This window comes from Condylostylus longicornis, unplaced genomic scaffold, assembly GCF_029603195.1.
Source record: "Condylostylus longicornis isolate FDR11 unplaced genomic scaffold, ASM2960319v2 ptg000006l, whole genome shotgun sequence".
NCBI classification, from domain to species: domain Eukaryota; kingdom Metazoa; phylum Arthropoda; class Insecta; order Diptera; family Dolichopodidae; genus Condylostylus; species Condylostylus longicornis.
The window spans coordinates 2,202,819-2,225,076 of record NW_026577975.1 but is presented as its reverse complement, the minus strand read 5'-3'; the positions used below and the strand labels follow the sequence as shown (position 1 = coordinate 2,225,076).

General features: G+C 23.0%; 1 protein-coding gene across 2 annotated transcripts in view; it reads right to left on the bottom strand.

Annotated features, from left to right (window-relative positions):
* Window positions 1–11,857, bottom strand: part of LOC129618264 (uncharacterized protein DDB_G0288805) — a 61,350-nt gene extending 49,493 nt beyond the window's left edge. Inside the window, exon 1 of one of the 2 annotated variants that reach the window (XM_055533058.1) lies at window positions 11,531–11,857. In XM_055533058.1, the coding sequence (XP_055389033.1) occupies window positions 11,531–11,551 (21 nt within the window). In that variant the 5' untranslated portion in view covers window positions 11,552–11,857. The remainder of the gene's footprint in view (window positions 1–11,530) is intronic. The other variant, XM_055533064.1, reaches the window with a different exon arrangement.
* Between the last annotated feature and the right edge of the window lie 10,401 nt (window positions 11,858–22,258).

The following is a 22,258-nucleotide window of genomic DNA, read 5'->3' as shown; positions in this document are numbered from 1 at the left end:
GCGTAAATCAATTCATTATTTTATAATTTTAAAATAAAATCCATATAGGTATGTATGAACATATATATATGTAATACTAATTTAAAGTATACTTGAGCTCCATAATATTTAGCGCAATAATACCATTAATTTCTTATGCATTCATTCTTACATCGACTCTTATTTTCGGGGCCACTAAAAGTATTTTGAACAATGTCATCAATGTGCTTGGGACTTATGATCATGATATATACAAAACGAACAGAAAATTGGTGTCGGACGAAATTTAATGGAAGCGGTAGAACATTTCACGTATCCTGTAGAGAAATTCTATGTCTAAAATGGACAATTCTAGAATACAACTCTTTGAAAATTTACATAAGCAAAATATAACAGATATCTTGCTATTTCTCAGCTAACAGAGGCTACTAGTTGTTATTAAAATATCATATTTTCATTCAAATTATAATCTTCTACTGCTATTACTGTGCAAGTTTAAAGAATCATTAAAATTTAATTTGCATCCTTTGTCGAGAATTAAAGCTTATATTCGAGTACTATGAATAATTTATTATTAATTAATATTTAATTTATATCAATCTTAATAATATTCGGAATTGTTTGTATAATGTAATTTTTTTATATATAGTTACAACTATCAATTGTAAAGTATTCAATTTGTAAAGTGTTTTATTATGCAACAATATGCAAAAACAATTATTCAAACACTCATGTAATTCATAAATTGTATACGAGACATTATCATGTGTACAGAAACTTATGGTAATTATTATTTATTTCATTTTCACATACGTACAATGGTATACTGTTTAATTTTTAATATAGGATACGGTACTGGAAATTTTATATTTATGCCATCCAACCATTTCCATTTTCAAGGCCATCCAAAAAATTTTCCAATTTCATTTTACATATATATTTTGTTTTTCCTAAAATTTTATAGTCTTATCTCTCGCCTCATATATTTTACCCTATATATATTTAATACAAAATATTTCAAATATTATTCGTTCTAATTAATTTTAATATTTCTATTGTTTTCAAATTTTAATAATGCTTCATAAATTTTCTAAGCAATAATTATAAATTGTATATGTATATTATTATCTAATATTAGAATATTACTAAATGTGCCCCACTTACATTAGACATACAAAAAATAAAATTTTTTGGTCAAACCCTAGATTTATTAAAAAAATGAAACTCATGCTGTATAACATACCTTAATTTTGTAAATTTAAATTCTATATTGGAATGACAAGGGGAAGTGTTATAATTTTCTTATTTTTTTTCAATTCTAACAACAGAAATGCATGAATATTTTTGAGCGTACAGAAGTTAAACCTAAACAAAGAATGATCTAAATTAAGGTAAAAAGAACAAAAAAAATAAATAAAAAATAATCAATACTAACTCATATTTGTATTGGAAAGGAAAAATTCCGTATATATAAAACCTAGTAACCACGTTTTTAATGTTTCTCCAATTCCTACAGCGTTTCATATACTTATATTGTGATATATATTTAATAAATACCTATAAACATTAACTATATTAATACAAAATTTAAACCAACTCATGTATACACGCGAACTACCTACATATATAACAATTTTTTTTTATGCAAGGTAATCGGTAAAAATAAAGAAAAATATAACAAAAAATATAAAAAATCTGCAAAAAAAAAAATAAAGAGTAACATAAAATTTCGTAACATTTTACTGACCCTTTTGTTATTTTTATATATATACATATATTGTGTCTCATTCTCTATCATCTTCTATCTGTTATATATTGGATATAAGAAGTATGAGTACACACAGATACATTTACATATAACGTACACGTAAATATTAAATATATCTACTCAAATATCACAAACCGAATTGGTTTTAACAAATAAGTAATACCGATTGAAAAAAAAATATTGCATTACAACAACGCCATCTGTTTTTTTTTTTTATAAAATGTTAAACAATTTTGAATATTTACAACAATAATAAATGTGTATATATGTTCGCGTACCAATACATGAACATCCCAGAATGGCGTGCAATTTTAAATTCATTTTCAGCCTCAACGTGAATCAGCCAACTCTTTAAGTATACGTAACAATTATCTAGCGGCATGAGTTGGCTCCAACCATGTCATTTGTCAGCGGCTTAAATATAGTACTACTGTAGGAGGGGATAAGAATTATGTCAGAAGAGCTGAAGAGCCTCATTTTCCAAGGGGAAAAAAATATAACAATTTCTTTCCCTTTGTATTACAGATGCAGATTGCACACGATTTAAGTTCACGACAAAATTCTTGAAAAAAATTTTTTAATTGCTTTAAATCTCGTTTTTGGCCCTTTTAACCAAGTCGTTTACCAATTACTGACCACACTTAACCATTATACAAAATCACAAAATTTGAAAAACAAAGACGAATAAATTCTGTACTTTTACAAAAATAAATAATGTAGATACTTTTATTCTATATTTATATATATATCAATACTTATATACTAATATGTAGGCATTTTTAAGTGGACACATAATATTATGGCCATATGTAATAAAAAGAGAGAAAGGTACATACAAACACGACATATTTATCTGTATAAAATGTTATATAAATATGTATAACAATATGTATTTCAAATGTATCAGATAACACGGTAGTTTAATATGATATTTCACCTATTTATAATATGGTACATATACAAGGAAAAATAAATAAGTAAAAAGTAGCGGAACGCTATATCAGACCAAAAAAAAAATTTCGAATCGAATCTACATATGTAGGTACATGTTGGAAAATGTTCTATAGAAAGGTACTTAACCGTAACAATTCAATGAGCAAACAACGGAACTTATATTCATGGTACAATGCACCTTAAATCGAAATTGTGTTATACAAAAAAAAAATCCTTATGGATCCCATTAAAATATATTTTTAATGTAAGTAATAATATTATGTAGTATAACAAAAAAAAAAAAAAATATTAATAAAACGCACTGTATACTTTTAGTGTCATGCAACATATGAAATACGTTATTGTTACATAAGTACACATTTATGCATATTAACATTAATATGCGAAGGTATGTGAAAAGGTACAAAAATAATATGAGTAAAAATATATCACCCGATTTTATTTAGAGTTATACAGTTAATTACTAAAATTATTTTTAAAAACATTTTCCAAGAATAAATTCTCAATGAATTTCTTTGGTTTCAAAAACTGTACAATTAATATAGGTTTGGGTTTTTGTAGACACACAATTTTATCAATGATCAAACCTTTTAAGTTTTACATTCAAAGAAAAGGAAATTGAAATAATTTTTTTTTGTTTTATTTTACAAAAAGCGAGTATTAATTAACAATTGTTTTGTATAAAACAATGTAAATATTGTGTCCACAGCAAAATTATTTGAATTGAAGCCCATCAACCATACGCAAATACACGTTTAGATAAATTTTCAATCTTATATTAACAAGAACAAAATAAATACCTTTTCTCTATACCTCATATGACAGGTAATATGGGATTATGCACATTCAGTATAATATTACACAAAAATAACCCTTCACACGTAATTATAAGTTATTCAAAATCAACAGTATAAGCTAAATTTAATATTACAACCCACCTTACTGCATTTTCCTGTTTTTGCCTGTAATATAAATACTGTAGTAGTAGCAAAAGGGGGGGTCCAGCCCGTACACCCGCGCCCCCCAAAACCAACAACAACATCAGTAACCCCCAAAACCAACAACCAACAACCCCCATGCAATCCGACCCACCAAACCCCCTATCCAAACCAGTCAACCTCCCTGGCCAAGCCCAAAACCGCGCAAAAGACTCCTCGGACAGGTCTTCCAGGCCATCATAAGAATAAGCCCCCAAGGTACGTTTTCTCTTCCACATTAAAAACGGACAGGCACAGAGAACATGCTCCACATCCTCTACCTCCGCCATATCCTGACATCCATGACATACATCTGTGTCGTGTGTTATGATTACTATATAAGATATTGCAGTTAGTTCTGGAGGAGGTCGATTCCAGGAAAAAACGGAGCTGAAAAAAGAGAAATTTCTCACATTTCCGAACTGGAAGAGGTTCTCCTAACTCCTTCCAAATTGTTTTAGATTAAAACTCAATGCCAGAGGTTTAATGTGTTGTAATCTTAAAGTGAAGTTCTGAAATTTATATTTCGCTAAATTAATTTTAATTGGACCACTGACCATTTGACATAAAGAAAATAATACAATATGGTTGATGATTGCGGGAACTGCACATAGTTAAGGAAACTCTTCTATATAATTTTCATTCAAGAATATGTTTAAATTTAAGAGGGTCAAAATTTTATTTCATATTTTTGTCAGTGAATATATAAACGTACTGTTGCCAACTGTAACAATGAAAACCAACAATTAACTATAGAAAACCTTTCATCACAGAAAAAAAAGTTAAATGCATAGATTTGCTGACAACTGTAACTGGCATAAATGTAAAATTTAATTAATTTACTAGAAATGTACAACAAAAGTTAGAAAAAGGGTTGAATACCCACGATGTTTTTTTTTTAATTTTCAATGTTAATTCATTCATGTAACTAAATTGGGACAGTGTGTTGGTAATACTAAAATCAATTGAATTTTTATAATTAAATTCACCTGTTGAATTTCTCTATGTTAGCACGCTTAAATTAACAAATTCATTTTTGTTTTTAATAGAACTGTTAAACTAACCATACTTTATTAGTATTGTTTATTGAAATTATTTTCACGTAGTTTAACATTTTCATCCGAAAATTTCTAAGAAATTTCTTTTGTATATATAGCACATATAATCCCCATACAACATACTTTTTAGCATATGGTCAATTACAATAGAAAACTTTTGTAATTTTTAGTTAGTCTTCCCTCTCTCCCTCGCCCTCGCCCCCCTATTACTAAAAGAAAATCAAATTATCACAGTTAGATACCTAAAATTGTTCTTATAATTTAATATTTGTACAAATGTAAGTAGAAATGCTTTTTTGTGATTAAAATATCGTTATTATATTCTTTTTATTTCAACAAAAAAAAAACTAAAAAACACGGAATTACAGGTGCATGACTGACACAGCTCAGTATAAGAAATTTTATATTTATACTTGTGTGATGAAAAAATCACGATCTAGAAGAAGAAGGAAAAAAATGGGGTTCCAAATAAAATTTTAAATAAAAATCTACCAGGTTGATATTAAATTTGATTCGTTTTACTAAAAGTAAGTAGATATAGGAAAAACAATACAAAAAAACAACATGGGAAATGGGATTGAATTCTGCAGTTTCTTTCTGTTTTACATTGCTGGACACTAAAGAAATTTTTTTCTTTTCTTTTCAAATAAAAATGAGCTTAAATTACTTACACAAAAGGAAAAATATAAAAATTAAAAAAATTTCAATTCTCTGTGATGCTTTGAAATTCTTCATCTCTTACATTATTTTGCTAAACATTCTTGTATGTTATACATCGCAGTACAGTAATGTCCATAAAAATTACAATAAGGTATTTAAGTATTAATAATTTTTTGTTGTGTGTTGTATAACACGCTGACGCACTGACAATAGTGTTCTACTCTCATGTAATTAAATAAAATAAATTGTCAGTTGGCTCCTTTCTTTTGTCAAATTATCATCTAACTGCCGTAATGCCTCATATCAGCTAACCGTATCAACCAATATTCAGCTTGCGAGTACACTTACATACGAGTTACAACTGAAGAGGATATTTGAAAAAATTATTGTCAATATTCTACAATATGCTCCTTCCTACACGTACTTTGTGCCTCACATCGTGTCCAGTTGAATTTCCAATGTTAATGAATATTATTATTCGAATACCCTGCCCCCACGCTAGATATTAAAGATAACAAAAGATACGTTTGGCTCATATCAAAATAAAAAATTTAGTTTGAATTCATATATCAACTACACCCTTTTTCATGAACTTGACTGTATTTTATTAGAAAATATAATTATTCATGCTCATAATATATGATTGAAAGTTATTTCAATGTTTCTATACACATATTTGCACATCAGTGACCAGTTCTGATATTCTTCATATAGAAAAGCGTTTACTTCATAAAACAGAGAGCATACTGATGAATGTAATTCAAGTTACATCAAAAGAAAATTGTTAGATATAAAAGTGTTAAAAACTAATTACTATATAAATATATGAGTTCATTCTTTCTCCCATATACATTATGTTCCGCTTCTAACCGTCCCGTCCTACATTTTAATTGTTAATAGAAAAACAAATTTTTCGTACAACTTATATAAAAGTATAAATTGTTATATGAAAATATTAATATGTATCAACTAAAAGAAAATATTAAAACAAATTAATTTCTTGTATAACTATATTTTCTTTAATTTTTAATTTCGATGGTCTAATTAGAAAAGGCTGTATAATGTAAACTCCAGTCGGTAATCTATTATAAGACAGCATTTTAATTACCTACATTAAATCTGCGATCATAAATAAATCAAATGTAGTTAACATCGAATTCCTGCCTTCCTCTAATATGGTTAAATAAATCATTATCAATAAATTTGCATATTTTTAGGAGTAAGTTAACGTATTTCTTCCTATAATTCTTCCTGTGAAATAATACTTGCATTTCGTGTTAAATTATTTAAAAGGTAGTTGAATTTCCATTAAATTTTTTTCTTATAATAATAATCACATCAAAATTGCAGTTATATGATTTTAGAAGGCAATTCAGCTTGTATTAAAAATACATGCTGAATTTTGTAGAAGTAAAATATTAAGGTACTTCTGAAATCATAAAGATATACTTTTGAAAAGAACACACCTAATATCATACAATACATTATAGCTATATGTAAATATAAGTATGTAAGAAACAAGAAAATTCACTTAATTCAATTTAAATTGCTTTGATTTATGACCACAGACCTAGATATATACAATATAATAATATGATATGCACAGAGTATCAAATGAAAGCACAATATAATAATAAGAGTTATAATAAAAGAAAATATAATAGAAGAAAGAATATATGTATATAATAATGATTGTAATATTTTTTTTTCTGTTTTGATTCATAATATTTTATTTACACATATTAAGATCAAAGTAATTTTCAACTTTTCTTTTAGATGCGAGCTATTTTTAACATAGTTTTTATGTTTTGATTATTATATTTTTAGATTTTTTTTTTTTATTGCACGTTTACTAATTTTGTTGTAATTTCTTTTTGGTTCTCTTACTTAAACTTAAAACCCATATGGTATATACTTGTATAATTCAAAATATATAATAAAGTAGAAAGCATTTAAGCATCTAAAGAAATTACAAACAAATATTTTTTTTATTTGTCGTGCTTTTTTTTTAAAGAAAATGATCAGAAAGCACAATATAAACAATAAAAATTTCTTAAATTCAATCATACTTAAGATAAACTCTTTGTAAGATATCAGAAATCTTATTTGAAATATAAAAAATCTGAAAACAGAAATTCGTTTTATGAATTAATGAAAAGTAATTTTAACCCTTTCTTTTTTTCCGGTTCTAAGAATTTTTCTTTCTCCCCAAATTATAGTTACATAGATTTACGTAAATTAAATTTAATTATAATTGAGAGCACTAAGTTTTTTTTTAGATACACAAGAAAACCCAAAATAAAATTGATTTTCTCTTGAAACCGGTGGTAAAGTAAGGGTTAAATTTTAAAATTTCTAATTCTATTATTACATTTTTCGTTTGATTTTTTTTTTAAATATCTAATTAATCTTTATAGAATTTAATTAATTGTGTCGTAAACTGTATAAGAATTCATTTGATATTTAGGTATATTTTTCCGATTTATCAATTCATTAGAATTTAGAAAAGAGAAATATCAATTAAATTTTTAATAGGTAACTCAAATAATTTTAATGACATTAATTTGAAATACAAGATAAAAATAAATTAAAGTTAATTAAAAGAATATTAAATTCAATTATAAGTAAATTATTTTTAGATTTACTTTTATTTTGATATGTATAAATGCTTAATCAAACAAGAACAAAAACTCTTTAGTCTGAAACCCCAAAAAATAAGGTAAAGTAAAAAAGACCGGCCAATTAATTTTTCGTCACATTAAAAAGAAAATATAAGAAATAAGATTTCCAGAATAATTGAATTGAAATTTTTTAATTTCATCTCTTAAATACGGTTTTAAACAAGCATTATTGGCATCCGAGTTACATTATTTCTGTATCTCTATAATTTAATAATTTAACCCTTATAAGCTGAATGATGTATACCAATACACTATTACTGCAATATCTTAGCGGATGTTTTACAATACAAAACAAGAGTAAACATCTAAAAGCATATAGATCAAATGTCAGTTCTGCTTATTCAACAGTAAAAATTTTGTTGTTGAATAAACAAAATATGATGTTTGTTTCGGCATTTAGATATTGTAGATGTCGCTAGAATAATAAAATTTTATTTTAAATAATAATAACCATAACACCATATTCATAGTTAATATAAAAGAAAAATATAGAAACCATGTAGTCGGTACTTGTAAGCTAATATATTTCTGCAAATAATATTTATAAGCTGAATTTGGTAGTGGTCCATTATCATTACAAAGGTAATAAGATCCGATGCCAATTATATATTTGCATATTTATATAATTTTGATAGATAGTAAGCTGCCAGATTTAAATGCAATGTATATGTATATTTATTTACATTAAAATAATTAAAAGTGGATAACTAATATTGTCTTAAGACCTAAACCTAATTTCGCTCGCCCTCTCTTTAAATAATGTGCACCCAGAAAAAAATTTCAGAGAAAAAGAAAATATTTTAATAAGCTAATTAATTTACACAGTCCGTTTAATTTTCCGCATGTTTTTTTTTATAGAATTTTCAAAATAAGCATAAATGTTATAAATCAAAATTCAATCTTTTTTCAAAAAGCAAATAAGATAAGAAAAAAAAAAATTATGGAAATTTTTTTGCAAAGATAATAATTTAACGATAAGGAATTTCATGAGAAATAATAGAAAGAGATAATAAATAATTATTTAAATTTTTGCAATGTATAATTACTGTAAAATAATTATGTATATTTATTTAAGTAAAAGTTACTTTCTATTTCCATCATGCATATATCCTTTAAATAATTTACAAAATTCTTATATAATCAATCAGATAATTTTCACAGTATATAATAAGCTCAAAAATTAGAAATATGTGTGAAGAAATTTAATGAAGGAAATAATTTTTAATATAATTTTTAATTTTTTGAAAAATTCTAGTTTGTAAAAGAAAATTATATAACAATTTGGAGATTGAACATTTTTATACTATAAAATTAAATAATATTTAATTTAGCTCCAAGATTAAGTTCGATTTCGTATAAACCAAACTGGTACGTAAATCACTATTTATATTTCGGGTCCTGGCAATACTAGTGCTGCCAAGTGCAATCTGACACTTCCATTGGAAAGTTTGACATTTTTTAGGACAACTTCACTCAGAACGTTTTGTCATTCGAGCGCGAATTGTTTTGTTTACAGTGACTTGAAAAATTCATCTCGGTCAAAAAATGGAATTGTCCCGTGAAAATTTTCGTGCGATGATTTTTTACGATTATCGGCGCGGATTATCGAGACAAGAGTGTCTCGATCAACTTGTTTCGACTTTTGGTGATGAAGCACCATCAAAAACCACTGTAAATCGCTGGTACCAAGAGTTTGGTTTCGGACGCCGTTCGCTCCAGGATGAATTTCGTGAAGGTCGGCCAATTTCGGTCGTTTTGCCGGAAACCATCGATGCTGTGCGCGAAATGATAATGATGGACCGGCATGTGACATACTGTGAGATTGAGGCATCCTTGGGCATTAGTTCCACCAGCGTACATAAGATATTGCATGAACATCTTGCCGTGAAAAAGGTGTGTTGTCGATGGATCCCAAAAAATTTGACGATTGCACAAAAGAAGGCTCGTGTCGATTGGAGCAAAGAAATGTTGAAAAAATTCAATCGCGGTGCGTCAAAAGACGTTTATAAGATAGTCACAGGTGATGAATCATGGATCTATGCATATGAGCCCGAAACGAAACAGCAATCGACCGTATGGGTGTTCCAAGACGAGCCAAACCCAACAAAAGTTGTTCGTGGAAGAAGCACATCGAAGCAAATGATCGCGTTTTTTTTTGGTATAACCGGTCATGTGGCCACAGTACCTTTAGTGGAACGTAGGACGGTCAATTCTGAATGGTACACCACCATCTGTTTGCCGAAAGTTTTCGAACAAATAAGGAAAACAAACAAGCGCCGGCGAATCATTCTTCATCATGACAATGCAAGCTCTCACAAATCAGCTGAAACAATGGACTATTTGAGCACTCAAAATGTCGAATTGATGGGTCATCCGCCGTACAGTCCTGATTTAGCACCCAATGACTTCTTCTTATTCCCTCACATTAAAAAAAAAAATGCGTGGACAACGATTTTCAACACCTGAAGAAGCAGTCGATGCGTTCAAAAACCATGTTTTGGAGGTGTCTCAATCGGAGTGGAAAAAGTGCTACGAAAATTGGTTTCAGCGCATGCAAAAGTGTATTGATCTTCATGGGGAATATTTTGAAAAACAATAAAACCATTTCCAATGATAAATGTTTGTTTTTTATTGCTGGACCCGAAATATAAATAGTGACCCTCGTATATGTAATTTCCACGTGAAATTTCAAACAATTTCACACTAAACACAGGGTAATTTTTATTTAAAAAATGCAATATCGCTCCCAGTGTACATTTTATTAAAATTGAAAAGAGAAAAAAATTTTCATAAATTTCATGTTTACTTGGACTACATGATACTCAGGGTTCATATGGTTCGAGTAAACATGTATAGTCTAGGATTCAAATTCCGATTTGTATTTAATATATTAATTATAGATATTTAAAAATAATTAATTTTGATTGTTTTTCCCGCTGCTAAAAAAGAAAATCAGAGAAACCTAAGCTAGATTAGGAAAAACGAAATATAACCGCGAAATTTCGTACTAACAATTAATTTAGCAACCAAATCTTATTTTAAAATTGATCTATAAAATTTTTAAAATTTTATAGAATAGTTTTTTTTTTTTCAATTTTTCTAAATTTCAAAAACAAATAAATATAATTTTAAAACTATATGCGTTCTATAAAATTTTAAAAATTTTCTTAATTTTTGAGCTTATAACTGTTATACATAATATCATAATTCTATCTCAATATTTATTTTACATTATTATAATGGTAGAATAATTTATATAGAAAAACAAAAGGGTATCTTATATAAATAAAGAATAGATGATGAAAAAAAAAATAAATAGAAAATATAAGAAAAAAACATTTAGAAATTTAATTAAAAAATATACAATTTTTGAGAATGCTTAAGGTTATTTTATTGTTTGTATATAGTATACATACATACATATGTATATAGAGAACATAATATAACACTTACCTCGTTTCCAATTTGCCTCATTTTATTTTATGTATAACAAGATAAATAAAAAACCTTAAAAAATTTTAATGATTTTGATGTTTTTTTAATTGTTGTTGAATTTTTATTATTATTTTATTAATTAATTAATATTATATTTTATTTATTTTAAATATTAATTCAAAATTAATTTTATTTAAATAACAAAAATATTTAATAAAATTAATTTGTTTTTTTTTTTTTGTTTTCTTTAATTTTCATTCACAATTTCTGAACATTTATTGTAATAATCTACTCAAAGTAAGTAGATTAAAATATAAGTTAAATTAATGATTAATTATTAAGTTGAAGTATAGGAGGTACAAGAAGAACTGCAAAATACAATTTTATATATAAAATATTATTATTAAATATTAAAATTCTTATTCTAAATTGTATAATTAATTAATTAATATAAATCCATAAATTATTATAAAAATTCCCTTAGATAAAAATTTATGTATAAAATTTGAATTATAAAAATTATTTTCTTTCAAAATTAATAATAATAGTAGAACACTTTTACATAGGCAATTTAAATGGTATAATTATTAAAAATTACATAAACAACCTCGTAATCAAATTGTTATACTCGTAAATAATTATTAATGTTAAATTATTTTTTAAATACACAAATTATTTATTTAAGTTCATAGTTCAATTAAGGTTTAAGTTTACTAAAAAAAAATTATTATAAAAAATCACAGCATTTCTATTTTTTTATATAATTTTTTACAATAATTAATTTGTTATATTGTATTTATGCATACATGCATTTACAATAAAAAAATTCGTGCAAAAATTTTTTTTTCTAATTAATTATACTTAAAAATCAATTTATTTAAATTTACTTTTTAATTACTTTCTTTTTATAATGAAAAAACCTATTTTAATTTTCAAACAAAAAAAAAAAAACAAAATTGTAAATTAAAAAAAAAGCCCGCAATAAAATATGAAAGACTGCAAAAAAACGGGAAAAAAACGTACACACACAGAAAAAAATAAAAAACGAAAATATGCAACTTCACTCATTGAAAGACAAACACTTAATGAAAGAATTGAGTTGAAATTTTTTGTAAAAAATCCAAAAAAAAAGCAAAACAGAAAAAAAAAAATTTGACTTTTGAGTAAGAAAAATAAAAACACACTTTTCGTTTTTCATTTTTTTTTAATTTTATTTTCTTCATTTTAGCATTGTTGATCAATCCAATTTTAACAAAAACAAGAAAAATGCAAACCATATGTACATAGCCGTATACTAACCATAATTACCTCTATATCTACCTCTAATAAATGTGCACAAACGTTTGTATGTTTATATAAAGTTTTCTATAAATTTTTAATGTACCTATACCATTCATTCATTCAACATAACAATAACATGTAGCATAGAGAGAGTTACCTACCACACCATACTATACCGCAACAACATTAGGTCCTCGAATTTATTTCAAATTCAATTCTCAAATGATATACCAAATTTATTATAAATGTAGTGATTTTACTACTTAAAAATTATTCAATATATTATTTTAATTAACATTTTATTAATTTTGCTTTAAATATTTAAGATCAAAGAAAACATCACAACCTTTGTCGCATACCCTACAGATTAGAACTCATAAGGTAAGAGGTAAACTAAGGAAATTAATAGAAAGTCCCAATCATAAAACTGAGGATTTCTTCCAAAATTTTCAAAGACCAAAATACCTCTTAGAAAATTATCACCAAAAGTGTTTGAAGATAATTATTGAAATGAAAATCAACTATGGTGGTGTGACCTAGAGATTCATTTCAGATTAAAAAACACTGCAGCAGGAAACAAGTCAAGGACGACACTTATAGTTTTTGTATGTAGTTATATATTTATAATTTTTCAAAAAAAATAAATACTATGTACAAATATACATGTATGTAGTAATTGCAACACAATTTTATGGTGATTTCATGGAAATTGGTCTCAACAAAGTATTTTTAAGAATAATCTGTTTCTTTAGAACTCAGGCGAGAGCAAAATAAGTTAACGTCAAACACGGTGCATTTTTTATTTATAAACATAACATCAATTATCTAAGAAAAATAAAAATGTTAAAAAAATCTACTACATTTTATGTTCTAGTAATTTTTGTTATCGTACTTATTTGTGGTAACACTTATTACCATAAAAAATGTTGAGAGAATAAAAAGCTTTAACGATTTACTTTTTTTCAAATAATATATAGAAAAGATAGAGGATTTTTTCAATTCTCTTTTTATAATTTCTCACTTTTTTTTTATACGAGTATATAAAGAGAGAGTATACAGAAAAAAAAATTATTATAATAGTTTCGGTATATTTCAATTGAACATAGAACAGGAAAACAGAAAGTAAAATTGAATAGTTCAATTTAAATGTAAGTAACGATAATATTAAATTTATACATGGAGTTGGATATTACTTGGAAGTAAGTGATAGATATTATACGTCATAGTATACAATGTGTTATAAAGTGAATTGAGTTGATAATGACGGCATTATACTTAAGGTTACAATTATTATTATGGTAAGTTTAAGAGTAACGTAAAATATTTTAAAAGTTTAACTTAACGATGGAATATAAAATTACAAATGGAAACTAAAAAAGAAATTACTTATCAATGTCTATTGTACGCAAATTTTATTCAAACAAAAGTGTTATACAAATAAATTTACATTTTAATATAAATATTTAAATATCATTCTTGTTTCAGTGAAAATATATAAAATACATTTTTTATTGAAATTAAAAAAATTATTATGAATTATAAAATTAATCAAAAACTCAATATTAAATTTATTAAAATTAAAGGCAATTTAATTTCTTTAGATATTTTATTTAGAACAAATTTTCAAACCAAACTTTTAATACGAAATCTTGCATATTATTTTATTCGCTATTTCGTTGATATAGTCGCATTATACCAATGCACAAGCCACTCATCCTAAATATATGCAAAAAAAAATATTATATTATTATAGAACAGTACAACAAAGTACAATTGTATAACTATCCTTGTATGACAATCTATCTACGAAACATAAACGGTAATTACGTATAAATTGAAACACAATATTTTTCACAAAAATAAATTTCAATTCAAAAAATTAAACTTAACGTTAATCCTCTCAGCTATAATAACATTATAAATATATTTGTATATTATTGTAAAGCAGGCGTTTATAAAAAGTTTAATTTATATTGAAAATATTTCACATAAATGCTATTAAAATTATTTTCACTTAAATGCTAAAAAATATATCGTTCATTAACTCTCTTTTCAGTTGTAGGGCAATAACGAGAGTATTATTATAATACTGTTACAAAGGTTGATGGCTAAGTTGCATTAAAGTTGAACTTTCACAATGTGCCGTATTTTTACGACTGGTGTGTAACAAATTCCTGTTCCACGTATTTATCGAATATATTTCTCCTTTCCTTTTATTGGCCTATTTTATATTGTTTGAAGCATTTTAATAGTTTCGTTAATAGTTGTACCCAATATTTTGATTTCAAACAAAAATCAATCAACAAACCAAAATATTTAAATTCTGATACATGTATCAAAATTTGATCATTTATATAAATATTTAACTCCAATTTTAATGAGCCAATAACCATTTATATTTGATTTTGCACACGTTAATAATGAGCTTTTGCACAGCTATTCATTTACCAATTTTACCAAATTCAGAATTCATTTTATTTTCTAATTGTTTTAAATTATAATTTTTGAGGTAAACATTAAATAAATAAATAAATAATGGTTAAACAGTTAAGGTAAATAAAACGGATTATGACAACTACAATGCACATATGCTTTTAAATTTTTATTTAAGAGAACACTTTAATTTGAAAATGTACCTAGTGATTACACTTAGATTAATAAATAGCTGATTTTTAATCATATTTAGAAATTTTATAATTCATATGAAATATAAAAATGTTTCGTTAAATATATTTTGTAATTTTTATATTAGTTTTATTTGAATAGTACAAAAATATAGAAAGTATGAATGAAATACTAAAAATTTATTTAAAATTTTTATATTTTTCGGGAAAAATACTTGGTTTATTAACTTTTAATATTAATTATAAATTTAAAACAATTGAAATAAATAACAATTTATTAAATTATTTTAAAATTTCACATTTTATAATTTGTTTATTTTTTCCATTAATAGTTATAGAATTAACATTGATTTCGGGTCATATATTTTTTACTATTTTATTAGATGCACTATTTTTCAGTTCTTTAGGATTTGTTTTATTATATATATTAATAAATTTTGTAAAATTTCAAGAAAATTTAATAAATTTATTAAAAAAATTATATAAATTATATGAAATCATTGATAATAAATTGAAAATAAATAAAATTATTGTTAATTTAAAAATTTTTATTGTAATAATATCAAAATTATTTTCAATATTTTTTTTAATATTATTTGAAATACGATTTACAATAATAGTTATAAATACAATGCATATAGAATTTTTAAATCAAAACAATATTTTATTTCTTATTTATTATTTAATTATTATATATTTAATTTTAATTCAATCAATAATTTTATGTATAATTATAATTGTTAATTTTATAATTGTATTGTATTATCAAAATATATTTAATTTTTTATATTTAAAAAATATTGAATTACAAAATTTTAATTTTAATTTAGAAATAATTAAAATAAATTTATTTAATAATATTTTTATTATTAATATAATATCAAATAAAATTCAGATAATTATTAAAATAAAAAATAAATTATTAGAAATAATTATATTTTATATTTTTATTAGTTTATTTACAAAAATTATAAGTTTATTATTTCATTTTACGATTGCATTCTATTTAAATAATTTATCTTTAGGACATTTATATCCTTTTTTTACATTATATGATTCATTAATATTATTATCATCATTCGATGAAATTATTATTAAATTTAATAATTTAAATATTGAAAAATGGAAACATGAATTATATAATATGGAAATATCAAAATTTTCAACAATAATGGTAAGTAGCAATATAAGTAAGTTATTATCGAATAATTTTCTAAAGAAGAAAATTGTGAGAAAAAGTTTATTGGGAATATATTGGTATTCCGACAATGTTCCTTGACACGAGTGCATACTGTGACAATAAATAAGCAGCCACATATATTCAAATATAATTAAAACACACAATTTGTTTTAGTTCATAAATTATAATTATTCTTTATTTTATTTTAATTATATTGTAATTATAATAACTTTTATTTAATATATTTTTATTAATTTAGTTAAAAATTTTATTTTTCACATTACTGCTAGTAATTTTAATTTTTATTTTATAAGTTCATTTTAGGAATAATTAATACCATTTATTTCATATGTTTCTCTTTATGTGTTAGCACGGTGACGTTCAAGAAAAGAAGAAAAATACATAACTTAAAATTTTTCTAATTAAAATTGAAAACCGTTGTGGTGAATATGTTAAAATGTCAATCAACATTAATGACCATTTACATGACATTATACCACTGATTCAACATTTTACCAGTGACGTAACCAAAACAAATAGTAAGTTGAATACAGTTAAAATACGAGTTTTGTCGAAAATGTTAAATTTCTTACACATAAAAAATTTGACATTAATCAAAATTATAATTTCTAAAACATGTTTAGCGCTTATCAATTCTAAAATATTTTATTGGCAAATGGTTGCAATAATCAATGTAAATTCATATCCATTTAATGTCAAATACAGGAGACGAGAATTTTTATAATGATTTGATTTTTCTTTTTTAATTTGATTTTTCTTATTCATTGAAATTAATTTAACTTCAACGAGACAAGAATACAGTGTTAGTCAAAAAGTTGTGAATTACTTTTATTAAATTCATGATTTTTTGAGAAACCTAAATAACAACATAATTATACCACGTACATTTTCTGTCAAAAAAAAATTTTAAATCTGCGTTAATTTAAATGAGAGCTACCGAAATACGCGCCGTACTCTCAACTTTTAATTTACTACAAGCCGTACAAAAATTTTTTTTTTATTTATTTTCATTAGAGCTTATTTATTAAAGTATGTTTTATTTTTCAACGTACATAAAACAATTTCGGTATATGTTGGCATATCAATATGCTGGCTTATAAAACTAGTACGTTGTCATTGATGTTGAGCACTTAAAATTCAAATGTCAAAAAACTAATAAAAATATTTAATTTAACACAATATTGTAAGGATTTTAAAAACATTTTCGAAATTAAATTATAATTATAATATTGAATAACTCTTATATATTACAACATTATACAAAACTGAATGCATGTAAAATAATAGCATATTAAACTCTCATTTTAACTTACATTACTTTGTTAATGAACTTAATACTAGTGTCCATGCTCCAACAATGAATATTATAATAATATTATTAATTATTAACAACATTTTATAACCAAACTTAATGAAAAATACTTTATGAATATTAAATGAATAAAAATATTTATTTATGTAAATTGATAAATTTTCAATATACACCATTTTAAAATACCTAGTTCACGAGCTCTTACGAGTATAAGTTTTATGAAGTGTTATAAATAATATGAATAAAATAATAAAACTTTATTTAATATTTTTATATTTTTTTGGAAAAATTCTTGGATTAATTACAATTAATTATAGTAAAAAATATAAAAAATTAAAAAAAAATGAAAATTTAATGAAATTTTTTGAAAAATTTTATTTTTTAATTTTTATAGTCTTGCCATTAATAATAAAACATTTGACATATTTTTCTGGTGAAATATTTTTTACAGTAATTTTAGATAGAATCTTTTATTGTTCTTTAGGTTTAGTTTTATTTTCGCTATCGAAAAATTTTAAAAATATTCAAAGAAAATTATTAAATTTATTTAAAAAATTATATATTTTTTATAAAATTATAAATACATTTTATAAAATATTTACAAAAAATAAAATAAAATTTATAAATTTAAAATTTTCTATAATTTTATTATTAAAATTTTTTACTACACTTGGTTTAATATCATTCGAAACTAGATTTATAATTGAAACAATTGAATTATATTATACTGAAAATGATATTTTATTTTTAATTTATTATATAATTATAGTTTATTTAATATTAATTATATCAATAAGTTTAAGTTTAATTGTAGTTGGTAATTTAATAATTGCATTATTTTATCAGCATTTAACAAAATTTTTATATTTAATACGTTTACAATTAAAAATTAATAAATATAAATTAAATATTTTAAAAAGATTATATAATAGAATTTTTAATATTATAATATTTGAAAATAAAATTAAAAAAATTAAAAATTTAAAGAATGAATTATTAAAAATAATATTATTAAAAATTTTTGCTAATTTATTTATGAATTTAATAAGTTTATCATTTCATTTTATGATTGAATTTTATTTAAAAAACTTATCCATAGCCAATTTATATCCAATTATAACTTTTTGTGATATATTAATATTATTGACATCATTTGAAGAAATATTAATTAATTTTAATAATTATAATATTGAAAAATGGAAATTTGAATTATATCTTAAATTATTAAAATGTTCATCTGTTATAATTGTAAGTGCATATTGCAAATTTATAATGAAAATATATTTTAATTTATTTTGAATTAATTGACAATATATTAAAATATTAAATTCTGTCATATGTCAGTAAAATATGAACTGCGGCAATACTTACAAAAATTATAATGTTGTGTCAAAAAATTTGTTTTTTTTGTAATAATAAAAATTTTGACAGTCATCAAATACATAGAGTGTGCAGAAGTTTAGATTTAAATTTTTGAATTTCATAAAAAACATTTCGCTGTTATCTGAATAGATTCAATTATAATTCTCATATCGGCAAAAATCACATATTAGCAGTGTTTACTCTTGTTACACACCAAAATCTCATAAATTGCCACATAACTATGTAACATTTTGGTCTGAATGTATTGAAAATTTAGCACTGGATAAATGTAAAATAAGTCGCGTACTTGTTGAATAACACTAGAAATCACTGACATCCTGTAAACTGATCCTAAATCAAAATAAATTTTTTAATAAATGTATGTATATGTAGAAACAAACAATAATATATACATTTAATATTTCTGAAATATAGTACTTTAAGCAATTTACTCATGCACGGGTGTCAAAAATTACGATTAAAATTCTAAATTGGTAAAAAATCGAAAACAAATTGAATTTAATGAGAAAAACTATTGATATTTGAAGGTCGCATTAAAAAAAAATCATTCTAGCAGCTATTTCTGAAAATAGAATTAGACTTTTTCTCACAGTTATTATATTTAAAATAAAATTTTTACTAATATTAATAAAAATGTACATACATATATTGTTATTATAATTAAAAAATATAATAATAAAATTAAATTTTCTTTTATATACAGCCCGATTATAGATTTTCTGATATACCATCAATACATAATAATGATTTTAAAATTTTTGGATCAATAACATTATCAAAAAGAATGTTTTTACCATTTCTTTGGAATATTTTCTTATATTTGGCAGTGATAGTACAATTTCAATTAATTATCGATTCATCAATAATCAATAATAATTAATTTACATATTATATAGTATATAATTTTAATATTAAGTGTATAATTTATATTGTTATTATTTTATATAAGTATAAATTAAATATAACAAGATTAAAATTTATAAAAGTAAAATTAATTAAGCGTATCGTTGAAATTTATTTACTAAAGACTGTGAGTCTTCCTTTTTACTAAACCTACAAAACAAAAATTTAAGCACAATAAAGAGTTCGTTTAATGGAGCCATCCCACACGATATCCTCATGATTTAATTGATTTCAATTATATATTAAATTTTCAAACCAGTAAAAACTAATTTTCAAGGGATATTATAAGTTTACTCTTTCAACTGTAATGTGAGAATACAATATCCAGGTTGCCTTAACGATATAATAAAATGTTAATTGAATTATTTTGCTAAATCTTCATAATTATTAATTTATACAAAATGTCATAACACTTTATTTAATATAAATTTGATTGAGAAAATTTTCTATAAGTTATTACTGTAATAGTTTGAATAATTTTATTGTAACTCAAGTTTTATTGGAATTTTATACGAATCATAGTAAAGATATAGCACCACAATTTTATGAAAAAACTCAGCTCAAATTATATTGGTATTTATAAAAACTGCTATTCCAAGTATAAATTATTTGACTGGTTGACTTGAAGAACTTTATTGTTTTGAAACATTTTTATTAAAATACAAATTTTTAAATGAGTTCGTATAGTACAAATTTTGCAAATAAATTGGAAACTGTTGCCATATTATATAACTGTTAATAATTTTGCATTCCTACACATAGTGTATTGTACCGCAAAGTTGAGATGATCAACTCTACCCACACTCGTTAATTAAACTATTGCTTTAAAAATATAATATAAATGAAATTATTACACTTATATGACCTTTACATGAATTATTAAAAAATGGATATAATAATAATGCAGATATAATTTTTCATAACGCCACTCAAAAAAGAGTAGTTCTATTGTGTAATTACAAAAATTGTCTTCTGTATAACACTATGAACTATAGTATATAATTATTAACAATAAAATTAATTAAGTATAAACATTCTGACGAGAATATGACATAATAAAAACAATCACTTATGTTTAATAAAATTAATAAAATTTCATTATGTTTTTGATGTCAGTTTAAAAACAATAGCTCTTAATATGAAAAGTATAGATCAAATAATAAAAATTTATTTAAAAATTTTATATATTTTTTCAAAAATTTTCGGATTAATTACAATTAATATTGAATTGAGAAATTTTGAAAAAAATCAATTTTTAATAAATTTTTTTCAAATTTTTCAATTTATTATTCTTTTATTATTACCATTAATAATTAAAAATTTAATATTAAAATATCTTTTATCATCTAGTTTTATTTTATTTTCAATTATAACAAGTCTAACATATTATTGTTCATTAGGTATTGTTTTGTTATTTTTTATAAAAAATTTTATTAATATTCAAGAAAAACTATTAAGCTTACTTAAAAAATATTATAAATTATATGAAATAATTAAAAAATATTATAAAATTAATAAAAATTTTTTTAATTTAAAATATTTTATTATTATAAAATTAAAATTATTATTTATATTATTAATTACAGTAATTGAAATTCGAACTATTATAAAATTATATAATACAATATTTTATTTTAAATATGGCTTTCTATATATAATTTATTATATAATTATTATTTATTTAATATTATTTGTAGCGATAAGTTTAAATTTAATTATTGTTGGTAATTTTATAATTGCATTATTTTATAAACATTTAATAAAATTTCTACATTCAATACGTTTACAATTATTACAAACTGAAAATAAATCGAAGCTAAATTTTATAAAAAAATTATATAATAAAATTTGTAATATTATAATAATTAAAAATAAAATTGAAAAAATTATTAAAATAAAAGAATATCTATTTGAAATAATTTTATTTGGAATATTTATTAATTTATTTGCTGGTGCTATTGGTTTACTTTTTGAATTTATTTTTGCATTTTATTTAAATAATATGATTTTAGAATTATATTTATATCCTTTTATAATTTTAT